Below are 27,107 nucleotides of genomic sequence, written 5' to 3' on the forward strand. Positions count from 1 at the left end.
TGTAGGTTTTACTGTTTCATGATTGTTAACAGAGCAGTCTCAAGGAGACCCCCAGAGAATCTGTTCTGACTTTAGAAGCACTTCCTGTGGACGATGGAGGGCCCTGCCTCATCATACTCTGGCTTGCTGATCCACATCTGCTGGAAGGTGGAGAGAGAGGCCAGGATGGAGCCTCCGATCCAGACTGAGTACTTCCGCTCTGGGGGAGCAATAATCTGCAAAGAGCAAATGTGGTGAATCATGATCGGTCGCCAAGGAATAGGGAAGGTGGTCCAGGAATCATCTCACCACACTGCCAGACTGTCCTGGAAAAGAACAGCCTCTGTGGTCAGAGAGGAACAGGAGAAACCTTGTGGTAGATTAGACTATTGCTCAGATTGTCACTCTTCCTCCCACCCCATCCCCCTGCCCCTCCATGAGAAGAGTTCAGTGTTCTACCCTGTGACTTCGGGCTGGGCCCTGTATTTGCTTTGGCCAGTGGGATGTCAGCAGACTTGACACAGGGGCTAGAAAAGTGTTTCAGGCATGAAGGTAGGCACACTCTCTTGTGTCTCTGCCGTCTTCATGAGAAGAATTTCCCTTGAAGAGCTACTGGACCTTCAGCCTGGGCCCCACAGTGAGAGATGTGCCCCTGACCTGAGTTGGCTGGGCCTGCAGAGCTATCTAGCCAAGCTTGACCTAGATCAGCTGACTCCCAGCTGACCTGCAGATACATGAGCAATAAATGCTTATTATTACGTGCCCTGAAATTTCATAGTTGCTGTTACCCAGCAATAGCTAACCAATACAAACATCTGTAAGGGGAGTGCTGTTCTGTTCTTGCCTAGAGTTTGGATGCGTAGGCAGCTTGGGCTGGGATTCCTCCATCCCTGAGTCTAAGCCAGTCTACTCAATAGTCTCTTGTATCTGAGAAGTTCTCAAATTCATACATGCCACTGGGATTCCTGAGCTTGGCCTTTAGAAATTGGTTGTCATGTCAGACAACTTTGAACTCCACCTAAAAGTATATCTCAAAGGACCATGACTCTTCAACTAATTCCTGTTTCTGAAGGGACTAAGAATTTAGTGCTAGAACAAACCAGACATGAAATAGATTTTTTTGTCTCCTAAGAATCTCCCTACATATTTCCTAAATTGCAGAGATCATGGAATAGCTAAATAAGTAGGGTCTTTAGAAGTTATCTTATTCAGGCAGACAAAAGTCACCCCATTGCTCCTTTGACAGATACCTCAGGGACTGGCACAGCCATTAAGCAGGTAACAGATTTTACTGCTGGGCAGTTCTAGTTGTGAGAAAACTCTGGGTTGTCTTGGGCTGGAGGCCCTAAATCTCAGCCCCATTCCCACCGTACTCCATATCCTTCCACACTTGCATATCCTGGAACTTGCCTCACCTCCCCTAGTCCAACATGGCTGGGGTGTTTGTACCTGCACACATCCCCGGCCATCTTTGCTTACTCACTCTGTTTCCCCTGCCTGCAGTGTGCTTTCCCCTCCTCTGGTCTTATTTAAGCTGTTCTTCCATTGATCATGTCTACAGATCAGATCTTAAACTCCTGGAAGGCCGGCAATGTTATTGAACTCAGGGCAGTGGCTCATAAATTGGAATATGCATCAAATCATTGGTGTCCATTTGTAAGTGTAAGTGGTGGGGGCACCCCAGACCTGCTGAATCAGAATCAGGTGTGGTATCCTGACACGTCGTCCTAGTAAAAAGCCGCTGCCCCAGGCCTGGCACGTTGCCCCCCATGCGGCAGACCTCGGTAAGCGTGGCTGCTCCAATGGGCTCTGGGTGAGAAGAGCCCGCTGCTCACCTGTTTTCTGGTGGCCTGCTCTGCTTCCCTGTGCCAAGCACCATCTGCTAGGCAGGGGGAAAGCCTTTGTGAAGAAGGTTCTTAGAATACTGACATAGAGAACACACTTCCTCAGATCAGGCCTACTCCCCAGAGACCAACTTTATTGTGACTTTATTGTGACTTTCAACCTATCTGTTATCTCTATTTTACTCCTAACTCTTTCTAATCCTGTAGTAGCAAAGTTCCTAGAAGCCCTAAAAGTGTCTGTCTGATTGCTTGGGGACCAGAGGCTGGGGAGAAGTGGTAAGACAGGTGGGCTCCCGTTCTGTTGAGGCCTATGCAGTGAGAAGCATTGTGTGGGAGGACTGTGACCAAGATGAGACAGCACATCAGAGGCTGTCCAGGAATCAAGGAATGTTCCTGTGAGTTTGAACCAGCAGCCTGTCCTATAGCCAACATTCTCTCTTTGGAACTTTCACCCTCCTCTGGGGTGACATCCAAGTCCTTTTTTTTTTTTTTTTTTTTGGCGGTACACGGGCCTCTCACTGTTGTGGCCTCTCCCGCTGCGGAGCACAGGCTCCGGACGCGCAGGCTCAACGGCCATGGCTCACGGGCCCAGCCACTCCGCGGCATGTGGGATCTTCCCGGACCGGGGCACGAACCCGCGTCCCCTGCATCGGCAGGCGGACTCTCAACCACTGCGCCACCAGGGAAGCCCCACCCAAGTCCTTTTTAAAGTTTAAAGATGGTGTGGCGTTGTCTCCTTCTTTTCTTTCCCTCTTTCCCTCCTCATTTCCTCCTCAAGCCCCTCAACTTCTCTCCATTCCAAATTCTTTCACCTCCTTCTCATATGGGGTCCATGAAATTGTGTTTGAGAGCCCAGGCTAAATGTGTCTCCCGCTTATGAGGGCCCAAAGAACATAATCCCCCAAGGTGAAATCTGTCTCGGGCCAGAATGATGGAGCACCCAGGAGGCCACCAAGCTGTAAGCCTGGCAGCCCGACTCGGAGCATCTCCCAAGTACACAGGTCTTTGTACAAAGAACAGGATGGAGGGAGCCAGGGCAGGACCCACCTTGATCTTCATGGTACTGGGGGCCAGGGCTGTGATCTCCTTCTGCATTCTGTCAGCAATGCCGGGGTACATGGTTGTACCCCCAGAGAGGACATTGTTGGCGTATAAATCCTTGCGGATGTCAATGTCACACTTCATGATGGAATTGTAGGTTGTTTCATGAATTCCAGCTGACTCCATGCCTAGTAGAGATCGCAGTAGCTAGTCAGCATCCACCATGTCACACCTACAGCTCCTCAGGTGACCTTTCTGTTGATGCAGCTACCCTGGTTCGCCTCAGTCACCTCCCTAATGGATTATAAGATCAGACTCTCTAACTGGTCATCGCCCTGCCTTGAGTTTCCCCCAGTTCTGACTGATCTTTCACACTGTTCCCTGATGAATATTTCTAAAGGAATACTTTCATTGTATCACTTTTTTCACAGATTTATTGAGATATAATTCATGTACCATAATATTCACCCCTTTAAAGTGTATAGTTCACTAGTTTTTAGTGTATTCACAGAGTTGTGCAACCATCACCACAATCTAATTTTAGAACATGTTTAATCCTCCCCAAATAAACTCCATGCCCATCAGCAGACACTCTCCATTTTCCCCTGCACTCCTTCCCCAGCCTTAGGCAACCACTAATCTATTTTCTGTCTCTATAGATTTGCCTATTCTGGACATCTCATATAAATGGAACCATACAATATTTGTTCTTTTGTGTCTGGCTCCTTTCACATATCATAAGGTTTGCAAGGCCCATCCATGTTACAGTCTGTTATAGCCAAGTAATATTCCATTGTATGGATATACCCATCATATCATCTTTGCCTATTGGTTGACATCTAGCTACCTTAGTCTGGAACCAAGATCTTCCAGAGTAAAAGGCCCTGCCTGCCATACCAGCTCATGCCCACTTACCTGGGGTCCCCCATCTCCAGTCTTTTTTCCATGTGATATAATTCCACACTGTAGATAGAGGAATCTTCCTAAAGTGAAATACTGACTTTGCTACTCTGCTGTCTAAAAACTTCCAGGGGCTCTACATTGCTGATATGATTAACCCCCATGCTCTTTGTGTGGTCCAGTGGCTCTCTCGTTTCCTCTGTGTGCAAACACACAGACACACAGACACACACACCTCACCCATCATGTCCCAAATAGAATATGACTTGTCACTCCTCCACACTTTGCACATACCTTTCCATTTGCCTTGCACGCCATTCCCTACTCTGCACTCCTTCCATTCCCAGATACCATAAAATGACACTCATTCTTCAAGGTTCTATTCAAATATTCACCTTCTCTGAGAAGCCTTCCTTGATTTCTTAGGCCTATAGCGCTTTGTCCAGTTTGCTATTTACCACTACACTATATGTCAACATTTGCTTACAGGCCTTTCTCTTCTCTTTCTCTCTTCTCAAGAAAGTAGTTATCCTTGTATTAAATATTATCTTATTTCATCCTTGTGGCAACCCTATCTAGTAGGTACTATCATAATTTCCACTTTATAGATAAGAAAACTGAGTTTTGAAGAAGGTAACATGTCCAAGGTACAGCACTTGAACGAGCAGAATCAGGATTTAAAACCAGGTCTGATCCCCAAACTCACCCTGTTTACTGCTATAGGTTTCAGACCCCATGATTTAAATGTTGAGGGATCCAAGAAATATTTTATGTTTTAATCTTATTCTTAGTTTCATGTTTATATTCCCATCCCACTTTTCCTTTATTTTGATTTCCTTACCCTTATATTTAAAATTAGATTTTAATCTAGTTGTATTGTTTATGTATTTTTGGTCCTTCCTGGAAAAATATAGGCTAAGTATAAACAATAAACAGTGTGAGTGACTCCTGGTGTTTCTCTTTCCATCCCTGCCCTCCTAATTGGCCAGGACGACAGGCCGAGCCTCACCAATGAAGGAGGGTTGGAAGAGGGTCTCGGGGCAGCGGAAGCGCTCATTGCCAATAGTGATGACCTGCCCATCTGGCAGCTCGTAGCTCTTCTCCAGGGAGGAAGAGGAGGCTGCCGTGGCCATCTCATTCTCAAAGTCCAGGGCCACATAGCACAGCTTCTCCTTGATGTCTCGCACGATTTCTCGCTCGGCTAGAAAGAGTAGAAATGACGGAGAGTAGATACTCAGCTCTGTTAGTTTGTTTGTCCTATTTTGATCTCCATGAAAACTTCTTCCTTCTCTTTTGGGTTCAGTCTCAAGATGAATGTTAATGTTTTCATTCCTCTTTCTAAAGTGAAAGTTCAAAATCTCGATTCCCAAGCAAAGCTTTTTATGTGCTTTTGTCTTGCTCTCATCACTCAGCCCTGACAAAGCTGCAGGCCTTCCTGAGGGCCTTTCAGGACACATTTCCCATCTAGATGGAGGCTTATATGCTGGGAGTGTACAGAATCTAGGAAGACTCCTACCCAAAACTTCTTCCTGCCCAGGGGGCCACTTTCCCTTAGAAATTCAGACCTTACTTATTCCATTTGTCCTCAGACAAACCATAAACCCCCTAGGTAATGAAATGTGCCACCAGATTCTTACCAACATTCTGCCGAATAAAAACTAGCTCTGATTCTGGTGTGGACATGGACAGAGGTAGCAGGTCCCTGGGGAGCGAAGGAGTGCTGTGAAAGCACACTTAAAAGAGGGAAAAGCCAAGCGCTTCTTAGGATGAGTAGGTCTAAGCCTTGTCTCCCTCCCCAAGGTGTCTTGGTTGGGAACATTCCTCCTTAAATACGGCTGCCCTGACTATCTGGTCTGGTCTAGGGGCCCAGCCCCAGCCTAGGGCCTCCCTGTTTACCCTAAAAGAGTTTGAGGACACAGGGCCACTGACTTCTCATTAGTCATGAGAATTTCTGGTCCTAGATCAGATTTGGTTCTGAGCTCAAGTCAAGTCCAGAAAGAGGCTGGGTACCTGTGGTCACAAAAGAATAGCCTCTCTCTGTGAGGATCTTCATGAGGTAGTCTGTGAGGTCACGGCCAGCCAGATCAAGGCGCATGATGGCATGGGGCAGTGCATAGCCCTCGTAGATCGGGACATTGTGGGTGACACCGTCCCCTGAATCCAGGACAATGCCTAAGGACAGAGAGGATAAGACCTATGAAAACCTTTAGTATTTTCTTTCATCTGTCTCTTTCTGGGACCTGTTACCAAAAGATCTTCAACTACCATATTTTTCTTTAGCAGCTAGAAAATTCACCCATGGTGAGAATTATCAATCATATGTTTTGTGTACATCAATTTTTGTGTATGTCGGTTTGTTTTCCCAAATGAGACTAGAAGGCAAGTAAAATGTCTCCTCTTCTTATATTCTTTGAAACACTTTCACAAAAATGCACACGTCAATTGGCATCTAGGCTGCACGTTCTTTAGTGAGACTGGATAATGTGCATATCCTTCAGGCATCAAACTAACACATGTGTAGTGCTAAAAGGACTATAGAAACCAGCTTGAAAAAAAATAACGTCCTTTACTGATGAAACTTTTAGTAAACCATGAAAGGAAATAAGTTTTCTCAATGTGATAAGAAATCTCTCCTGATCCAACAGCCACATAATTGATGGGGAAACACTACAATATTGCTACTATATTATTATTATTTAATATTGTCCTGGATGCTCTAGCCAATGCAGTATGACAGAAAATACACATAAGAGGTACTATCATCAAAAGGGAACAGAATCATCATTATTTGCAGATAACGTGGTTGTATACTTAGAAGACCTAAGAGAACCAACTGAGAAATGACTAGAGTTAATCAGATGATTCAGTAAGAGCCAGATCCAAAATAAATATCCAGGGATCAGCAGCTTACTCTTATACAAGGAGGTTGGTCACAACATATTTTATAATAAAAAATAAAAATTGGAGACAACCTAAAGGTCCTGCAATAGAGAAATGGTAAAATCAAGCAATCAATCATGGAACCATCACACAATGACTACCGTGTGGCCACTGAACATGACGTTCACAGCATAAAACCAAGCACAAAGCACGGGATACAGAACTGCATATACCTATATTTCCCCATCACCATCCTTATCACCTGCAGTGAAATTATCCTTTACTTTTATCTCTCCTCCACTAGGCTGTTAGCTCCATAATGGCTGGTCTGTCTTGTTTGACAGTGTGTGCCCATGGCCTGTAGTGTTTGGCACATGGTAGGGAGTAATGGAAAATATTTGAATGAATGAATAAATGGACAAATCAATGAATACATGAATGAATGTTTGAAAGATGTTCAGAAGCAACTGACAAAGGATTAATCTCCAAAATTTACAAGCAGCTCATGCAGCTCAATAACAAAAAAACAAACAACCCAATCCAAAAATGGGCAGAAGACCTAAATAGACATTTCTGCAAAGAAGATATGCAGACTGCCAACAAACACATGAAAGAATGCTCAACATCATTAATCATTAGAGAAAGGCAAATCAAAACTACAATGAGATATCATCTCACACTGGTCAGAATGGCCATCATCAAAAAATCTAGAAACAATAAATGCTGGAGAGGGTGTGGAGAAAAGGGAACCCTCTTGCACTGCTGGTGGGAATGTGAATTGGTACAGCCACTATGGAGAACAGTATGGAGGTTCCTTAAAAAACTACAAATAGAACTACCATATGACCCAGCAATCCGACTACTGGGTATATACCCTGAGAAAACCATAATTCAAAAAGAGTCATGTACCAAAATGTTCATTGCAGCGCTATTTACAATAGCCCAGAGATGGAAACAACCTAAGTGTCCATCATCGGATGAATGGATAAAGAAGATGTGGCACATATATACAATGGAATATTACTCAGCCATAAAAAGAAACGAAATTGAGCTATTTGTAATGAGGTGAATAGACCTAGAGTCTGTCATGCAGAGTGAAGTAAGTCAGAAAGAGAAAGACAAATACTGTATGCTAACACATATATATGGAATTTAAGAAAAAAAATGTCATGAAGAACCTAGGGGTAAGATGGGAATAAAGACACAGACCTACTAGAGAATGGACTTGAGGATATGGGGAGGGGGAAGGGTAAGCTGTGACAAAGTGAGAGAGAGGCATGGACATATATACACTACCAAACGTAAGGTAGATAGCTAATGGGAAGCAGCCGCATAGCACAGGGAGATCAGCTCAGTGCTTTGTGACCACCTGGAGGGGTGGGATAGGGAGGGTGGGAGGGAGGGAGACGCAAGAGGGAAGAGATATGGGAACATATGTATATGTATAACTGATTCACTTTGTTATAAAGCAGAAACTAACACACCATTGTAAAGCAATTATACCCAAATAAAGATGTAAAAAAAGAAAGATGTTCATGCAAGCTGTCAAGCCCCTATTAAAAATCACTTTATTTTGAAGTTCCCTCTGTTTCCCTGAGCTCCTTTCTATACCAAGGCCACATCGTACTTACACATCCAACATCATTGGTTCTGCCATTGCTGCTTCATGAGCAGAAACATTCTAGCATTGTTGGAAAGAGTGTACAAGCTCCCAGACTAACTACTGGTGAGGGAAATGGCCCTTGCAGGTTGTACTAGTCATGGTTTGTTCATGTAAATTCTTTCCAGCTATACTGGGTACTCTCGCATTTGCATTTTACATGCGCTTCCCTTCTGTTATCCCCAACCAAGGTTTTCCTTGGACTTTGACTGTCCCACTGATTCTTCTGAACAGGAATCTCTGCAAGAGCCCAGCTTTCCCTTCCTCCCTCTCAAGTCAGAAAGGGAACGGGTTACAGGGCTACTCACCTGTCGTGCGGCCAGAAGCATAGAGGGAGAGCACAGCTTGAATGGCGACGTACATGGCAGGGACATTGAAGGTTTCAAACATGATCTGAAAGAACAATGCAGAATAGAAGACTATCTGGCAGAAATCACAGCACCTCTTGGTCCACAAAATGGTTTGTAATATTATTAAGGGTAGGAACTGTACTTATTTACCCCACTCCCACCTCCCTTACGTTCTGGCATGGACTACAAACAGAGCAATTCTCAAAAAAATTCTGTTGCCACTCTCACCACTGTTATTCAACATAGTTTTGGAAGTTTTAGCCACAGCAATCAGAGAAGAAAAGGAAATAAAAGGAATCCAAATCGGAAAAGAAGAAGTAAAGCTGTCACTGTTTGCAGATGACATGATACTATACATAGAGAATACTAAAGATGCTACCAGAAAACTACTAGAGCTAATCAAAGAATTTGGTAAAGTAGCAGGGTACAAAATCAATTCACAGAAATCTCTGGCATTCCTATACACTAATGATGAAAAATCTGAAATTGAAATCAAGAAAACATTCCCATTTACCATTGCAACAAAAAGAATAAAATATCTAGGAATAAACCTACCTAAGGAGACAAAAGACCTGTAAGCAGAAAATTATAAGACACTGATGAAAGAAATTAAAGATGATACAAATAGATGGAGAGATATACCATGTTCTTGGGTTGGAAGAATCAACATTGTGAAAATGACTATACTACCCAAAGCAATCTACAGATTCAGTGCATTCCCTATCAAACTACCACTGGCATTTTTCACAGAACTAGAAAAAAAATTTTGCAAAAAAAAAAAAAAATTTTGCAATTTGTATGGAAACACAAAAGACCCCGAATAGCAAAAGCAATCTTGAGAACGAAAAAAGGAGCTGGAGGAATCAGGCTCCCTGACTTCAGACTATACTACAAAGCTACAGTAATCAAGACACTATGGTACTGGCACAAAAAAAGAAAGATAGATCAATGGAACAGAATAGAAAGCCCAGAGATAAACCCACGCACATATGGACACCTTATCTTTGATAAAGGTGGCAGGAATGTACAGTGGAGAAAGGACAGCCTCTTCAATAAGTGGTGCTGGGAAAACTGGACAGATACATGTAAAAGTATGAGATTAGATCACTCCCGAACACCATACACAAAAATAAGCTCAAAATGGATTAAAGACCTAAATGTAAGGCCAGAAACTATCAAACTCTTAGAGGAAAACATAGGCAGAACACTCTATGACATAAATCACAGCAAGATCCTTTCTGACCCACCTCCTAGAGTAATGGAAATAAAAACAAAAATAAACAAATGGGACCTAATGAAACTTCAAAGCTTTTGCACAGCAAAGGAAACCATAAACAAGACCTAAAGACAACCCTCAGAATGGGAGAAAATATTTGCAAATGAAGCAACTGACAAAGGATTAACCTCCAAAATTTAAAAGCAGCTCATGCAGCTCAATAACAAAAAAACAAACAACCCAATCCAAAAATGGGCTGAAGACCTAAATAGGCATTTCTCCAAAGAAGATATACAGACTGCCAACAAACACATGAAAGAATGCTCAACATCATTAATCATTAGAGAAATGCAAATCAAAACTACAATGAGATATCATCTCACACTGGTCAGAATGGCCATCATCAAAAAATCTAGAAACAATAAATGCTGGAGAGGGTGTGGAGAAAAGGGAACCCTCTTGCACTGCTGGTGGGAATGTGAATTGGTTCAGCCACTATGGAGAACAGTATGGAGGTTCCTTAAAAAACTACAAATAGAACTACCATATGACCCAGCAATCCCACTACTGGGCATATACCCTGAGAAAACCATAATTCAAAAAGAGTCATGTACCAAAATGTTCATTGTAGCTCTATTTACAATAGTCCGGAGATGGAAACAACCTAAGTGTCCATCATCGGATGAATGGATAAAGAAGATGTGGCACATATATACAATGGAATATTACTCAGCCATAAAAAGAAACATAATTGAGCTATTTGTAATGAGGTGGATGGACCTACAGTCTGTCATACAGAGTGAAGTAAGTCAGAAAGAAAAAGACAAAAACCGTATGCTAACACATATATATGGAATTTAAGAAGAAAAAAAATGTCATGAAGAACCTAGGGGTAAGACTGGAATAAAGACACAGTCCTACTGGAGAATGGACTTGAGGATATGGGGAGGGGGAAGGATGAGCTGTGACAGGGTGAGAGAGAGTCATGGACATATACACACTAACAAACGTAAGGTAGATAGCTAGTGGGAAGCAGCCACGTGGCACAGGGATATCAACTCGGTGCTTTGTGACCACCTGGAGGGGTGGGATAGGGAGGGTGGGAGGGAGAGAGACGCAAGAGGGAAGAGATATGGGAACATATGTATATGTATAACTGATTCACTTTGTTATAAAGCAGAAACTAACACACCATTGTAAAGCAATTATACCCCAATAAAGATGTTAAAAAAAAAAAATCTGTTTCATTGATGCATGAATGGGAGAAAGAATCTGGCCAAGCAGCCATGTTGTGTTCTTGTGCCAGTGCTCAAGTCTTCCTGGCCTCTTACCTGGGTCATCTTCTCCCTGTTGGCCTTGGGATTTAGCGGGGCCTCCGTGAGCAAGGTGGGGTGCTCCTCAGGTGCTACCCGCAGCTCATTGTAGAAGGAGTGGTGCCAGATCTGGTTGGGACAAAATTCAGATGAGTCCAGCAGACTCCCAGTGGGCTGGAGACTTCCTATGGACATGCCCATGCTGGGGGAGGATGGCACAATGTTCTCAGAATGGACTGGATCTGGAGGCCTGTCAGCCATGGGAATTGATTGCTCTTTAGAGGTTATATTCCCTCTCAATAAGGCCCCAGACAGGACTCAGACCTGGGGCCAATATACTTAGTGTGTTGATTATTTCTGTCTGACCTTGGCTCCTATTTACACCTCTCCCTTGTCTCCCCTGCTTTGTGCCCTGAGGGACAAGGCCCTCTGCAGCTCTCTGGCTTCTGGCTGTGCTTGGCTGAGAGAAGATACCAGCAAGAGGTTGGAGAGTGGGAGGGGGGAGAAGGGCAGGGTGATTTTCCGGCAACACTGTGGCCTCCCTGAGCACAGCTCCTGTTGCGCAGCCCCTCCTCAGGCTCCAGCTCTCACTGAGCTCTAGTCACGCTGCTCTTGCTCTTCAGCCTTCCAGCTGGAAGAGCTTCCCTCTGTTGCTGGTACTTGAGCGCCTCTGCATCCCTTTCCGGTTCCCTAACCCTGCTCACATCTGTAAGTAGTCCTTCCTTAAATTAATTTCAGAACCCCAGCTGAGTGTATACTGTCTCCTGCTGAAGCCTGACAGATATGCATTAACTGTCAATGTCTATTATTGACCAGGCTGTTCTTTAAAGCAGGGTTTCTCAACCTCAGCGCTTTGACATTTTAAGTTCAATAATTCTTTATTGTGGGGGGCTGAAGTTTAGCAGCATCTCCGTGTTCCACCCACTAGATGCCAGTAGCACTTCTCCAGCTGTGAGGGGCAAAAATGTCTCCAGACATCGCCAAATGCCCCTGGGAGACAAAATCGCCCCGGTTGAGAATCACTGATTTAGAGGAAGTTACTTCTTCCCGCTGTGCACTGTTCCCTCTTTAGTGATCCAGGACAGCAAACAGGAGGCTTTATTTCAGAGGAATTTGGCAAAGAGTGGCAGGGACACAGGGCTTTGATTTCTTCAGAGGTGAGGCACAGGGTCCTCTGATTCCATTGTACCCATGTATTTAGGGACCCCTGGCTTTGTACTAGGATGGTGCTAAATGTGATCTTAGTTTCAAAGTCTGGAAGGGAGAGAGGCAGTCAAAAAGACAAAATACAAGACACGTCCATATTTTAATGAAGGAAGAGGCAGGAGAAGTTCGTTTTCCAGGAGATTTGAGAAGGCCCTGAAAGCAAAGGAAGGTCTCCAGAGACTGAGCAGGGCATCTGAGGCAGAGCAAATGGCACAAGCAGAGGCCCTGGGCTATAGAGGTGTCACAGGAGACATGAAGGAGATGGCAATTAGGCTTAATAATGTGATGTCAGTATTTCCTCAAATGTGGGCCCCGGATGCTTTGGGATAATTGTTATAGGTGCAGGTTCCTAGGCTGTATCCCAGGCTCACACGTCAGAATCTTTGGGTGGGAAGGGAAAGCTGGGAAGAAGTGAGAGAGTGGCATGGACATATATACACTACCAAATGTAAAATAGATAGCTAGTGGGAAGCAGCCGCATAGCACAGGGAGATCAGCTCGGTGCTTTGTGACCACCGAGAGGGGTAAGATAGGGAGGGTGGGAGGGAGACTCAAAAGGGAGGGGATATGGGGCTATATGTATATTTATAGCTGCTTCAGTTTGGTGTACAGCAGAAACTAACACACCACTGTAAAGCAATTATACTCCAATAAATATGTAAAAAAAAAAAAAAGAATCTTTGGGTGTTGGGCCCAAGCATCTGCACTTCATCTTACTTCATTTTCGGAAGCTTTTATAAAGTGCTTTAAAAGTTAAGGATGTTGACAATTTTTAAATTAGGAAAGTATTTTTAAGAGAAATTAAAATTACTCATATTTCCATTACTTAATAATAAATAGTTAACACTTTGGCTTTTTTCTTCTCCCTGATCTTTCATCTTTATGTATTTTAAATTTTATTACTACTACCATTTATTTACTTCATACGCTTTCATTTATTTATTATTTACTACTCTTACACTTCTATGTTCAATTTTGTTTCCTGTCACTTTTCAGTTAATGTAACATAAATAATTTTCTTTTCCATAGTAAACATTTATTTACAATAAATTGAACTAAAATTTTTTTAATGTTTACAAAACATTTCATCATATACCATCATCATCATATATTTAATCACATTACTATTCATGGTATCTTTGATTTTTGTTTATAAATAATCTTGTGAAAACTATCTTTGTACATATTACATTTTATTTTTTCTATTCAGGATGTTTTCCAAAGAAAAAAATTCTAAGAATGGAATTACTGAACTAAAGAGTATGGCAATTGGAAAACTTTTTGGTTTCTATCACCCACAAAGAGGCTAAGTTTGTCTTTACTTCAGAATAGAAATTGCCTGTTTCACTCTTAAGTGCATTCAGTGTTCTCACTCTTAATATGAAATAATTTGATAGATAAAATTAATACCTAGTTGTTTTACTTTGAATTTTTAAATGTTTTTAAATAATTTTTCAAATATGTTTAAACTTCTTCAGATTTTCAACTTTTGATAATTTCTATTTGGCCAATTATCTGGTCATGTCCCTTGATTATTTGTCTGGTGGAGACTGTGTTTTTAATTATCAATTTACATTAGTTGTTTGTATTAATCCTCTTTTGCACTTGTGAATATTTTTTGCAATTTGTTGTTTGCCTTTTAAATTTGGTTTTGTTTTTCACACACTAGAAGTTATGATTTTTAAGAAGTCACATTTGTCATTCTTGGGATTTTTTTTTTTTTTTTTTTGCGGTACGCGGGCCTCTCACTGTTGTGGCCTCTCCCGTTGTGGAGCACAGGCTCCAGAGGCGCAGGCTCAGCGGCCATGGCTCACGGGCCTAGCCACTCCACGGCATGTGGGATCTTCCCAGACCTGGGCACGAACCCGTGTCCCCTGCATCAGCAGGCGGACTCTCAACCACTGCGCCACCAGGGAAGCCCTTACATTTGTCATTCTTTTTCTCTTCTTTCACCAGAAATTTGATAAATACTCACACTTACTATACTGTATTTTTTATCATTTGAATTTTTATATTTAACTTTCATATTCAATTGATATGTGTTTGATGAAATTGTATGAAGTAATGGCCATAAACAGATTCCCTATGCCCCAAATAATGAATTGGTTGTCACAGAATAATTCATTGAATTATTGAATCCTTCTCTACCCTCTGGTCTTGGAAGTTTCATTTACCATGTATTTCTTTTTTACCTCTGTATTGGTACCAAATTGTTTTAATTTTTATAACTTTATATTATATTTTACTATTTGGATATAGCAAGTCTCCTCTCATAGTTTTTCTTATTCATTTTATTCTCATAAATTTTGTCTTATTTATTTTTCCACACTTTATGATCTTGCATAATTAAAATTCGTGATATTTCTAGCCAAACTCATAGAAGCAGAGAGTAAAACGGTAGCTACTAGGAGCTGGGGGAAGGGAAAAGAGAGGCTATCTTAGTCAAGGCATACGAAGTGTCAATTATGTGGGATGAGTAAATTCTGGAGATCTAACTTAATATATTAGCATGGTGACTAAAGATAGCAATGCTGTCCTGTATACTTGAAATTTGCTAAGAGGGTAAATCCTAAATGTTCTCACTGCAAGGGAAAAAAAAAAAAACACAAACTATGTGAGGTAGTAGATATGTTAATTAGCTTGAATATGGTGACTATTACATAATGTATACACATATCAAATCATCAAGTTGTATACCTTAAATATATACAATTTTTAAAATTGTGAGATTTTTGTTAGAATGGCAATGAGCCTATAAATTAATTTGAGAAGATTTGACAGCTTTATCCTATTCAGTTTTTCTTTTAAGGCACAGAATATATTTTAGGGGTTTCTTTAAAGAGTTCATATTACTACTGTGAATAAAATATTTTGTCTATTATGTTTTCAAATTAGATATCATTAGAAATATAATAATATGTGCCACGTATGGAGCATTAAGTATGTTCCATGCCTTGGGATTATACTAAATATTTGCCTAGTTCAACCTCCAAAGCAACCTAATGAAGAAAGTATTTTTATTTCCACAAATAAGGAAGTTGAGGCTTAGAGGGAGGGATTTGCTCCTAGATCTCCCTGCCACTGACTCCAGTGTCTGTGCTCTTAACCATCCCACGGAGTGAAGCAAGAGCTATTGTATTTTTATCTATTTATGTCACATTCAGAGTGACTGAATCTAGGGTTTAGAGAAATTGAATCTAGGGTTTAGAGAAAAGTATATGTGTACTACAGATTTCAAATCAGCTTTCTTTATTCCCAGTTGCAGTCTGCTCAATAAGCCCTCTATTACATTTCAAAAGACAGTCATTGCAGAAACAAGAATTCTCAGACAACTGTCAGTGGAATTTATCAAAAGAATATTCGAAATATTGTACAGCAACTATACTTCAATTAAAAAAAGAATATTAGAAAGGCTCTATTAGCATTTTGCACGTGATTTTGTGGAACACAAACTACCATTTAAAAATTACCCCCCGGGCTTCCCTGGTGGCACAGTGGTTGGGAATCCGCCTGCCGATGCAGGGGACACAGGTTTGTGCCCCGGTCCAGGAGGATCCCGCATGCCGCAGAGCGGCTAGACCCGTGAGCCATGGCTGCTGAGGCTGCACGTCCGGAGCCTGTGCTCTGCAACGGGAGAGGCCACAACAGTGAGAGGCCCATGTACCACAAAAAAAAAAAAAAAAAAATTACCCCCCACGTCTTCTTTTTTTAAAGTATTTTATTTTCATTTATCATTTACAGGTGGTTTGTTCCTGATATTAATATTTCCTAGGTATCTAGTGAGAGTTTGATCTTTTTTGGGGGGGGCACGTGGCACGCGGGATCTTAGTTCCCAGACCAGGGATCGAACTCCCGTCCCCTGCAGCAGAAGTGCGGAGTCCTAACCGCTGGGCTGCCAGGGAAGGCGACCCCTCAACATCTTCTGACATGAAAAAAGCTTCTAGAAACCGGTAGAGATTCCTATTTAAATTTTTCACTAGAGAAGCATCATACTAATATAGCATCAATGCACCTATCTGAGGTCATGACGGAAAATAAAGGGGAGAAAGCTATTTGCCTTTCTGGAAGCAGCAATGCATTTTAAAGAAGGATAAGCACTGCGCTGGAGTGAAAGCTGGAAAGGATAAAGCTGGGACTTAGGCGGGACCAGGTCCTCAAACGCCAGACAGTGAGTTAGGAACCTACTGTTGGTTAGTGAAGAGTCTGAGGAGATGAGTGACATGATCTGGTCTGTTTTTAGAAAGACAAGCTTTGCAGAAGTGCAGAGAATGAATTAGGTGAGTGAGGCAGGAGACAAAGAAATCAGTCAGGAAGCCATTGGAATCGTCTAGTGAGAGATGTTGGCAGCTGAGGCTGGGGAATGCCCAGGGGGATGGACAGGAAGGAAAGAAGGATGTGAGAAACATTGCAGAGGAAGAGTTGACAGGGCAGAGGGTGGGTCTTGATGATGTTAAAATGAGCACACTAAAGGGGGTGTCCACCAATACCTTCTCCATGTCATCCCAGTTGGTGATGATGCCGTGTTCAATGGGGTATTTGAGAGTTAGGATCCCTCGCTTGCTCTGAGCCTCATCCCCCACGTAGCTGTCTTTCTGGCCCATTCCCACCATTACACCCTGCAATGCAAAAGAGAAGGAAGGAGAACAGAATTGGCCGAGAGCTCCACTTAGAGGAATTCAGGTATTGGAGGGTCTCTGAAGAAGGTTAAAGATAGGGAAAATGTCCTTCTTCCCCTGGAAACCGGACTGAAGGAGACAGGGTGAGGCAGATACCAATGAATGTGGAGATGGCAGGAGGGAAGGCAGAGGATTTCTTGTCTCTCTTCTCTGTCCTAAAACAATGTCATTTTCTGAGAGAACAGGGCCAATCCATACACGTCTTCCTCTTACCTTACCTTACTTAGCACACACACACACGCACACACGCGTGCAGCTCAGCATAGACTCCACAGTGCAGTGCGTCCTCCTACTAACTCAAAGCCTTGGGTCCAGATGAACATATACCTGGTGGCGAGGACGACCCACAATGGAAGGAAAGACAGCCCGGGGGGCGTCATCTCCTGCAAAGCCAGCCTTGCACAGGCCAGAGCCATTGTCACACACGAGCGCAGTGGTCTCCTCTTCACACATGGTGAGTCTGGCCGAGTGAACCAGGGGCTAGAGCACCTAGGGAACTGGGGAGAAGAGAGGTAATTGGCCACTTGTCAAAATCACGTTGGAGACAGTATTCTTGGCTGTCTTGGGGCCTGACCCCATCGGCAACCAGGACCTAGTTCCAGGAGGGAAGGTATGGACCTGGCCCCTTACTCTCTGGCATTTGGGCTTCTTCCCTCTACCCTACTGTTTTGGGCTGAACTGTTTACTCCCCAATTTCTATGTTGAAGTCCTAACCCTAGTACCTCAGAGTGTGACTGTATTTGGGGATAAGGCCTTTAAAGGGGTAATTAAAGTAAAATGAGGTCATTAATCCAATATGACTGGTGTCAGGTATGCCTAATTCAATAGAACAGGTATCTTTATAAGAGGAAATTGGAACACAGACACACACAGAGGGAAGATCATGTGAAGACACAGCAAGAAGACAAATCATCTACAAGCCAAGTTGAGAGGCCTCAGGAGAAACCAGCCCTGCTGATACCTTGACTTCAGACTTCTAACCTCCAGAACTGTGAAAAAATAAATTTCCCTTGTTTAAGCCAATCTGTGGTACTTTATTATGGCAGCCCTAGCAAATTAATCCACCTGCCTCTCGAAGACCTGAAATGACTACAAAGCATTAATCCAATGGAAAGAATCTCTAAAGACTTGAAGTTTAGAAAAGGAATTGAAAAAATTTGCAGTAAACATAATTAAGGGTTACTATTTGCTATATAAAAGAACTCCTACAAATCAATAAGAAAGAAGTAAATAGCCCAAAAGAGAAAAATAAAAAGACTATGAATAGATAATTGACAAAATGAAATGCAAACACCCAACAATTACATGAAAAGATGTTCCGCCTCACTAGCTATCAGGAAATGCAAATGAAATAAGACCATTTTCACCCATCGTATTGTTAAGATTCAAAGTTTTATTATAGGTGTTGGCAAAGTTGTGGGAACACTGGCACTCTTTAATCAGAGAAACACACCAACACACAATCTGGTACTATCCAAAAGTTCCTTGTGGGATACTGTACTGAGGTTAAGAGAAGGGCCAGGCAGATCGACGTCGACTAATGTGGATAGATTTCGAAACCATTCTGCTGAGTGAACAAAGCAAGTTGCAGAATAGAATGTCCAGCATAAAACCATTTATGAGTTCTTTTAAGAGCACAAAACAATATTGTGCATTTTCCATAATTTTCTTTTTGTGTGGATGTGAACACATAGCAAAAAGTTCTGGAAAAAAAAAGTCTAAGACTGATCATAGTGGTTACCTGGAAGTGGGAAGGGGACTGAGAGGAGAAGTGCTGTAATGTTTTAATTGTTAACAAGGAGACTGTATCCATGTATAGTTTATAATTAAAATCAATCATACATATCATTAAGGAAAAAAGATGCAGGTGAAAATGTACAATCCTAAGGGTAGGAGCCCCTTGAGGAGGACAGGGCAACCTGAGAGGAGAGAGGAAAGTGAGAGAATTCGTGATGGGACTCACTGTCTCTGTTGCTTCAGATGGAGAAAAACAGAGAAGTCCTTCCTCCAATGCTGATATCTGAATTGGGACGACTGCAAAGTGATGAGGGAATGAATTTTTCTAATATCTGTTGCAGGTTTTCTTTCTTTGGGTGAGGGGCAGTGTAAAAAGACCACACCTGACAAATTCTTGGCACTTGGTGAAGCAAGAGAAGCAATGGCAGCTCAGGAGATGGTGTGTGGATTGCCTTCCAGCCTGAGAAGCCCCTCAGTGGGGCAGAGTGGAAGTGGGGAGGGTCCCAGCTCCGGGGGAGGTGGGAGTCCAGAGAAGAGAGGCATGGAGAGAGAAGGTGGCTGCAGAGGACAGCCCACCAAGCTTCATTTGGAACGAGCGGCAGGAGGGGAAGAAGAGAGCTGCCCTAGACACCTGGGATGCTGGTCCTCCAACACCCTTACGTGGAAGGAGGACAGCAAATACCATGACCAAAGCAAAGAGGAGACAGAATCACAGCCTGAGAACGGGAGGTCAGAAAGGCTACCTAGAGACTGAGCAGAAGCTTATTCACACAGTTTGCAGGCTAAAAGGAAGCCCTTGCCTGTTATATTCAAAGCAGCGTGCACACTAGGGGACAGGCCCACTGTGACTTCTTGAATCCAGCTCTGCTTGTCCTTGCTGATCCTCACGATCACCCATGTTCAAAGTGATAAAGTCCCAGTTCTCGCCCTTGGCCTACAAGGCCCAACAGGGTCTGGCCCCTGCCTATGTCTCCAGGCTTATCTCCCCCCTGACCCCCCCTTGGCCTTCTCACTCTGGCTATGTGGAGTTCCTTTCCATTCTCTGAATATGTCATCTTGTCTCCCTTCTGGCCCTTTAGACACAGGGTCTGGAACACCCTTCCCCCAACCTATTTGCTACTGACTCCCATCCCCTGTCAGGCCTCTGCATCAACACTGCATTTTCAGTCTCTCTGGCCCACCGGTCTCAGTTAGTGGCCCTTCTTCTTTGCCCCACAGCACCTTGAACTTGTCCCAGCAATGATCAACTCTGCACATCTGGGCTCATCTGTAGCTCTGTAAAGGCAGGAGCTGGGCCTGTCCTGTTCTCCAGCGATTCTTCTGTAAGCCTAGCACAATGTCTGGCACAGGGTGGGCTCTTAAACCTTTTTTTACCCAGATGAATGAGTGAATGAATCAATGGATGTCAAGGAGAAGGATTTTCAGAATAACAAAGGTAGAACAAACACTGGTGAGAGGACACTGGTCTGAGATGAGGTGGAGATTGAAGGAAAGTACTTAGTTGTTCAAAACAATGTTGTCTCTGGTCTGAACAGTTTCTGGATTGCAGGGAAGATCCTTAACCTTCTGCCATGTTAGACCAATGGAGAAATGGAGAGATGTCAGGAGATGGAGATGGCAAATGTTGTTCCAATATTCAAAAAGGGAAAGAAGGCAGATATCTAAAACCTCAGATAATCTTGATATGCAAATTAGGCAGGTTTCCAGAAGGTGTTATTAAAGAAAGCACTATTAAAGAAGCAGTGGGCTTCCCTGGTGGCGCAGTGGTTAAGAATCTGCCTGCCCAGAAATAGAGACACAGATGTAGAGAACAAACATGTGGACACCAAGGGGGGAAAGTGGCGGGGGTGGGGGGGTGGGGATGGAGTGATGAATTGGGCTATTGGGATTGACATGTATACACTGATGGGTATAAAATTGATGACTAATAAGAACCTGCTGTATAAAAAATAAATAAAATAAAATTCAAAAAAAAAGTAAGCTTCTTCCAAGCAATTCAGAGGGAAATAGAATATAAAATTTTAGAATTTTAAAACATTTTTTCCCCCTTCTGTTGTTTTCAAAGGCTTTGGGGGTGGCGGGGGGAGGTGGTGGTAGTGGGATATTGGAGTTAGACTAGCCATAACATAAAAACAGTGAATTTTACTAAGGAAAGTGAATCCCAGGAATTTTGTTCAAATAGGATAGACTCTTGTTGTGCTAGAGGTGTCCTGTGTTGAAGTTAGTAGGCTATATGGGAGTATTTGTCTAGAAAAGAAAAAAAATATTAATTGGTATTTTATTGATGACAATAAAGTTGGAATATGATAACTAAAAAAATTAAAGAAAAGAAGAATCCACCTGCCAATGCAGGGGACACAGGTTCAATCCCTGGTCTGGGAAGATCCCACATGCGGCGGAGCAACTAAGCCCGTGCGCCGCAACTACTGAGCCTGCGCTCTAGAACCCGCGAGCCACAACTACTGAAGCCCGTGCGACTAGAGCCCGTGCTCCTCAGTAAGCGAAGCCATCACAACGAGAAGCCCGCACACCGCAACGATGACCCAATACAGCCAAAACTAAATAAAATAAAAATAACTAAATTAAAAAACAGAAGCAGTGATTTCTTGAAATTGATTAGGGTTTACCAAGAACAAGTGTTGGCAGACTGCCAGCCTCCCTTTTTCTACAGGACCCCCGGCTGGAAATGCAGGAGAAGGCGGGAGACATTGAGCTTCACTTGATCTTGGCATCTGACAAATTCTCCCGTGATATCCCTATTGATAAAGCCATGTGGGCTGAACAATAAATCAGTTAGGCATATTTACAGCTGCCTGAGTTATTGTCGCTGAAAGGTGTTAATTGATACGTCACTGTCAACCTGGAGGCAATGATATGCCTCAGAGCTCCACTCTTGATCCTTTCTCATGTGACATGTTTATAAATGAGTTGGATGAAAATATAGAGTACAAGCTGATCAAATGTCCAGATAAAACACACACGTTGGCTGGAAGAATCGAAATCCGAAAGATCTCAAAAAGCAGAGAAAATGAACTGAGTCCACTAAGATTAAATTTAATAGGATAAATATGAGGGTGCGGATGTGAGTCTAGATAACCAAACTGTGAAAGCTCTCGTTCAGCCTCTGTGAGCAGGACCTGGGGTCTTGTCGACAGTCTGCAGTGTCCTGGAGCCATGATAAAAGCTAGCCCCACCTTCGGCCAGAGCGCTGTGTCCGGTTCTTAGGGCCACCCTTGCCAGCAGAGCTGTGGGAAGGTGGGCCCCCGTTCACGGCTGACAGGGCAAACTGTACTACTTTTCTAAAGGGGAATTCAAAACTACTTATCAAAAGCCTTAGAAGTGTACATATCTTTTAACTCCACAAAGACACTTCTAGGAATTTATCCTTGGGAAACACTCATGGGTGAGTGCAAAGATTTGGCCAACTTTAATGCGAAAAAAAGTTATTGAGTAATAAATAAAATGGTTTCTAAACTAGGTTCCAGAAACCTTACGACAGAGAGAGCAGAATATTTAATATCCTGGGAAAAGTGCAAGCTGCTCTGTTAGGTGAAACACAACATGTTCTGTGCTTCCATTTTTGGTAAAAATGTATTTTTAATTTTTAAAAATTGGGAGCCTTTCACATACATTATCTATTTAATCCTCACAAAAGCCCTGAGGGAAGATATTTTTAGTTCCATTTTACAGATAAGGAAACCAAGTCTCAGAGAAGTGAAAGGACTTAGCTCTCCGGCTCCTCACTGGGAGAGGCAGGGCTGGCCTCAGCCCAGGACAGGCTTCGAAGCCTGGGCTTGCACCTTCCCCACCACCTCAGTGAAACCCTCACAACTTCTCCATGTTTGGTGTTTTTGCTTCTGCCTCTCTGTCTCTCTAGCACCGTTGGCAGCAAAAGCCCTAAAACAAAAGGGCCTGTGTTCTTTTCTCTCTCTGAGCCTCTGAGCCCCTCCTATGCCATGCCTAGGTCTAGATTTATGTTTACAGCCCCTGCATCGGTGTTTAGCACGTAGTAGGTGCTCAGTGTATGTTGGATGGCAATCCCACCACCTTCCTGGCCTTCCCCTGACGATCTGCTCTGCCCCTGTCCCTGCAAGCTGAGCTCGAGTCCCCACAGGCCAGTCTCAGGGCTGCTCGGTCATGTGGGCGTGATTTAGAACCACACAGGGACAGTCTTCTTCACAAGCTGGTCACAAAGAGTTGTGTTTCCTTGTTCTAGCAGGTGGTCCACCTTGAGGAGAAAACAACCTCGAAAGCTAGAAGGTGGCCAAGAGGCAAAGCTGCACCTCTGTGACTGTCTCCCTCTGGGGTCCCCTCTCTCTTGTGACTTATAGTTCAAGCCTGTCTGGCTTTTCAGTGAACCCTTTTGTCTCCCCTTGAAGTTCCCCACCCATAGTAAGAAAGAACGTTGGACTTTGTTTCCCAGCAGCTGAGACAGCTGGCCTGGAGTGGAGCTTGGCGTGGCCTGTGCTGTGCTGCCCGGGGAGAAGACTTGGGCCCTGGAGCCAGGCTCTCCTGGAATGTCTCTGCCAGGGGAAATTCTAAACTTCACTCAGCCACTTGCTGGTAATTTGTGGCTAGACTTGAGCGTGTCAACTGAACCAGAGCCAACGTCACTGTGGTTTCCTGGGTCACACCACTTTGCACTCGCAGAAAGCCGAGTGCACTGTTCTGGCTCTTTCAGCACGTACTACATCTGGGCTTCATTGAGGATTTCACAGAGTTAGAAACACAGCTCCCCGCTCCTCTCTGAAAAGTGGCCAAAATCCAAAGACATAATGAGCACAAAGAATTTGCTCACCCACGCATCCCCCTGGCCACCCCCAAGCAAACATGAGGACAAGATGAGAGCCCCCTACCCTCACTCTGAAGGAGAAGGGTTTCGCTTCAGAGTTCTCTCCTGCCCTTCCTTCTTTGTTCTCCTCCCTCTGGGCACCCCTTCCCATGGCGAAGTCCCACGGCTCCCTCTTTGGCCTCCAGTTTCCTCAACTGTAAAATGGAAATGGTGACATCCGTTTCCCACGATAATGGATCAAATGAAATAATGGAAATGAAGTGCTTTATAAATTGGAAATCAATTTAAATCAGGGTCAGCAAACCAACGCCTGTTTTTGTGAGGTCCGCGAACTAAGAATGGTTTTGACATTTTTTAATGGTTGCAAAAAAGCCAAAGAATAAGATTCTATGACCCAAGAAAATTATATGAAAATCAAATAATAAATAAAGTTCTATTGGAACGCAGCCACACCCATTCACTACATACTGTCCATGGCTGCCCCGGTACAATGGCAGAGTTGAGTAGCTGTGACAGAGACCTTTAGACTCACAAAGTCTAAAATATTTACTATCTTGCCCTCTACAGAAAAAGTTTGCCAGCCCCTTTTGTAAAGGGCTGCAAAAATAATAATTCTTATGATCTCTCTTACTCTTCTCCATTAGAGCTTGCCCCCCGGATGAAGCCTACCATACCGGAAGGAGATGAATTGATCCACTTCACCAATCAACGATTATTGAAGGGAAGGTTGAATTTATGCCAGCTCCCAAGGACGTTTTCATTTTAGGGGAAAGTCTGAGTCCTAAAAGGAGGGCCTCTCAGATAGTGAGATTTCAAATATTAGTTGGGGAAACATCTTGGAGTGAGGGCTTCAAATGACAAGTAAGTGCTGCCTATTATAATCTGCAAACACATATATCCATACAATGACTTCACAAGAAACACTCCTATGGTAGAAAATTCTAGCAGCACATCTTATTAACTTCGGGGTATCTCGACTTGGTTAATATACACTAATTAAATTAAAAATGGCTTCTGGGGCTTCCCTGGTGGCGCAGTGGTTGGGAGTCCGCCTGCCGATGCGGGGGGCGCAGGTTCGTGCCCCGGTCCGGGAAGATCCCACATGCCGCGGACCGGCTGGGCCCGTGGGCCGTGGCCCCTGGGCCTGCGCGTCCGGAGCCTGTGCTCCGCGGCGGGGGAGGCCGCGGCAGTGAGAGGCCCGCGTACTGCAAAGAGCAAAAACAAATGGCTTCTGGCTAGCAATATTTCTGATCCTCAGGAATCTGCCGTTTGGAACTGCTCTTTTGGCTTTTACCTCGGCCACTCACTCTCTCCCCCTGCTCAGCTCTAGTCCCAACCCCTCTCCTGAGCTCCAGAGCCCATGGGGCATCTACACCCCATGCCCTGGCACCTCAACTCCACCTCTGAGACTGCTGTCCTCATCACCGTCCTTTGACTGGAATGGCCCCTCAGAGATCTGCACCACCCACCCGGGATGGAACCCAAGCCCAACACCCTGACTGCTTCCTCCTCCCTCCCAACCAATCCCCAGGCCCTCTTATTTCTGCCTCCATGCAGCTCCAGCCACCAACTTGGGGCCACTGCACTGCTGTAGCACTCTTGCCCTGCCCAGTCCACTCCCCTCACAGCTGCCCGAGCAGTCCCTTTAGAGGGCAGACCTCTTGCTATCATCCTTCTGTTGTGCCCCATTGCCCAATCCCTAGTAATCTGCCCCTGCTTGCCCCTCTGACCTTAGCTTTCCCTGCTTCCTGCCTTGAAATCTATATTCAGTGGAGTTGAGCTCCTTAAAAAGTCCCAAAGACCATGCTCCCTCTGTCCTGGAACTACCCCTACTTCAGGACCCAGCTCAGGTACCCCTTCCTCCAGAAAGCCTTCCCTGATAACTTCTGGGCTGGGTGAGGGACTCCTCCTGTGCTTTACCCCTTTCATATATTTATCTTCTCCATGGTTCTCATCTATCTCTCCCAGTGATTGCAGAAGCCCCTACACTGTCCCTAAGGAGCAGAGACAGTGCCTGGTACATAACAAGTGCTCAATAAATGTTGTCAGAATGAACAAAGGGAAGGAAGAAAGAAATCTAGCTTCAAGGTCATGATATCATTCTGCCCATCTTGGTTTCCCAGGCGTAACATGTAGAATCTCTGCTCATTAGAGTTTCTCTAGTGCCCATGCATCTCTGTCACAGGAATCTCTGTCTTGCTGCAGCCCAAGGGCTAACCTCAAGGTCTAAACCCATTCAAATAATAAAAGCAAGTGCTACAGCTTCCCTATGCAAAGTGTGGTCCCAGACCAGCAGCCTCAGCATCCCCTGAAGTTTATCAGGAATGGAAATTATCAGGCCCCACCCCAGTCTACTGAGTCAAAATCTGGGGTGGGAGGCAACAAAGCAATCTGTGTTTTAACAAGTTGTCCAGGTGATTTTTAAAGTTTGAGCACTCAGGGCCAGGCCCTGATAGTGTTGACCTGAGCACTGTATACATATATTATCTCATTTAATCCTCACAACAGCACTGCCAGATAGGTATTATTACCATTACACCCATTTTACAGGTGAGGAAATTGAGGTAACTTTGGTAGCTGGGGAGTCTGCCTCCAAGGCCTGCATCACTACCCCAGCCAGCCTCAGCTGTAAAGAGATGTTAGCAGACTCTGTTTGCAAAAGCGGACACAGCCCCTTTGTCTATTTTCCTCTTAATTATTTATGCTCTTGTGTCTGTGTGTGTGTCGTTGGGGGAAGATGATGGCATTGATGAGTGGTTTCACAGCCAGGTGTGGGTCTTTTGTACAAGTTGCTTAACTTCTCTAAGGTCTCAGTGTCCTCATCAGAGAACGAATTAGATGGTTCCACTTCCTTCCAGCCCTAAAACCTCATGATGCCCCAGGACACTTACTCCACTCCACTCCACCTTTTGCATCCTCCAATGACCCTGGAGCTTTCAAGGGTGAGAAAACGCTTAGCCAAGTATGAATCAGAGAGACCCGTGGGGGTCTGAAGAAAATACTCACCCATCCCCAGTAGACACAGACACAGGGGCCATAACTGGTTTGGATTTAAATGTCCCGAGCAGAAGTCATTTCTCTGAAAAGCGTCTGTTCCCCTAAAACAGCCTCCCAGACATTCTGAGCCACGACAAAGCACACCTCATGGGTGTAGATCTGCGCTGGCTCTGATGAGCAGTGAGAGCAGAGACCGCAGGTGACACATCCCACCCACCACCCAGTTAGGAGGGCAGGGAGTCCCGTTCCAGGCTGTTCCTGCCCCAGGATGCCCCATGGCCAGAAATACCTTTTCCTGGCAGGCAGCAGTGTGCTTGTAGGCAGAGTTGCACACCGAGGGTCTTGACGTGTGACCTGGGCCAGCGTCACAGAAGCCAGGCCAATCTGGAGGCGCCTCCTGCACCCAGGGGTCCGGCAGCCCCAGAAAGACAGAGACGGCAGAAGCTGTACAGTACTCACCGAGTGTATGAGAGGTCCTTCTCCCAGTGACTGAGGGCTGGTGTGTCTTTGGCATAA

The 27,107-nt window shown here is 44.1% G+C and overlaps 1 protein-coding gene across 2 annotated transcripts; it reads right to left on the reverse strand.

Annotated features, from left to right (window-relative positions):
* ACTG2 (actin gamma 2, smooth muscle) lies at window positions 1–27,107 on the reverse strand. Of its 2 annotated transcripts, none has more exons than XM_079940910.1 (9): window positions 27,051–27,107; window positions 17,393–17,562; window positions 16,877–17,005; window positions 11,202–11,312; window positions 8,613–8,697; window positions 5,775–5,936; window positions 4,774–4,965; window positions 2,871–3,052; window positions 1–215 (listed from the first exon to the last, which is right to left on the reverse strand). In XM_079940910.1, exons 2-9 carry the CDS (start codon window positions 17,516–17,518, stop codon window positions 72–74), a joined length of 1,131 nt encoding a protein of 376 aa, XP_079797036.1. In that variant the 5' UTR covers window positions 17,519–17,562; window positions 27,051–27,107; the 3' UTR covers window positions 1–71. The 2 variants fall into 2 exon arrangements, with proteins under 2 accessions (XP_079797036.1, XP_079797037.1); XM_079940911.1 differs by lacking the exon at window positions 27,051–27,107 and adding an exon at window positions 26,881–27,004.

This window comes from Stenella coeruleoalba, assembly GCF_951394435.1.
Source record: "Stenella coeruleoalba genome assembly, chromosome: 13".
Classification (NCBI taxonomy): domain Eukaryota; kingdom Metazoa; phylum Chordata; class Mammalia; order Artiodactyla; family Delphinidae; genus Stenella; species Stenella coeruleoalba.

Bases quoted from the DNA above. Each gene is read 5' to 3' on its own strand.
- ACTG2 (XM_079940910.1), bottom strand. From the start codon at position 17,518: ATGTGTGAAGAGGAGACCACTGCGCTCGTGTGTGACAATGGCTCTGGC. The intron at 8,698-11,201 runs GTAAGAGGCCAG...TTGTTCTTTCAG, and splicing joins ACAGGGAGAAGATGACCCAG to ATCATGTTTGAAACCTTCAA. The intron at 4,966-5,774 runs GTACCCAGCCTC...TACTCTTTCTAG, and splicing joins CTATTCTTTTGTGACCACAG to CCGAGCGAGAAATCGTGCGA.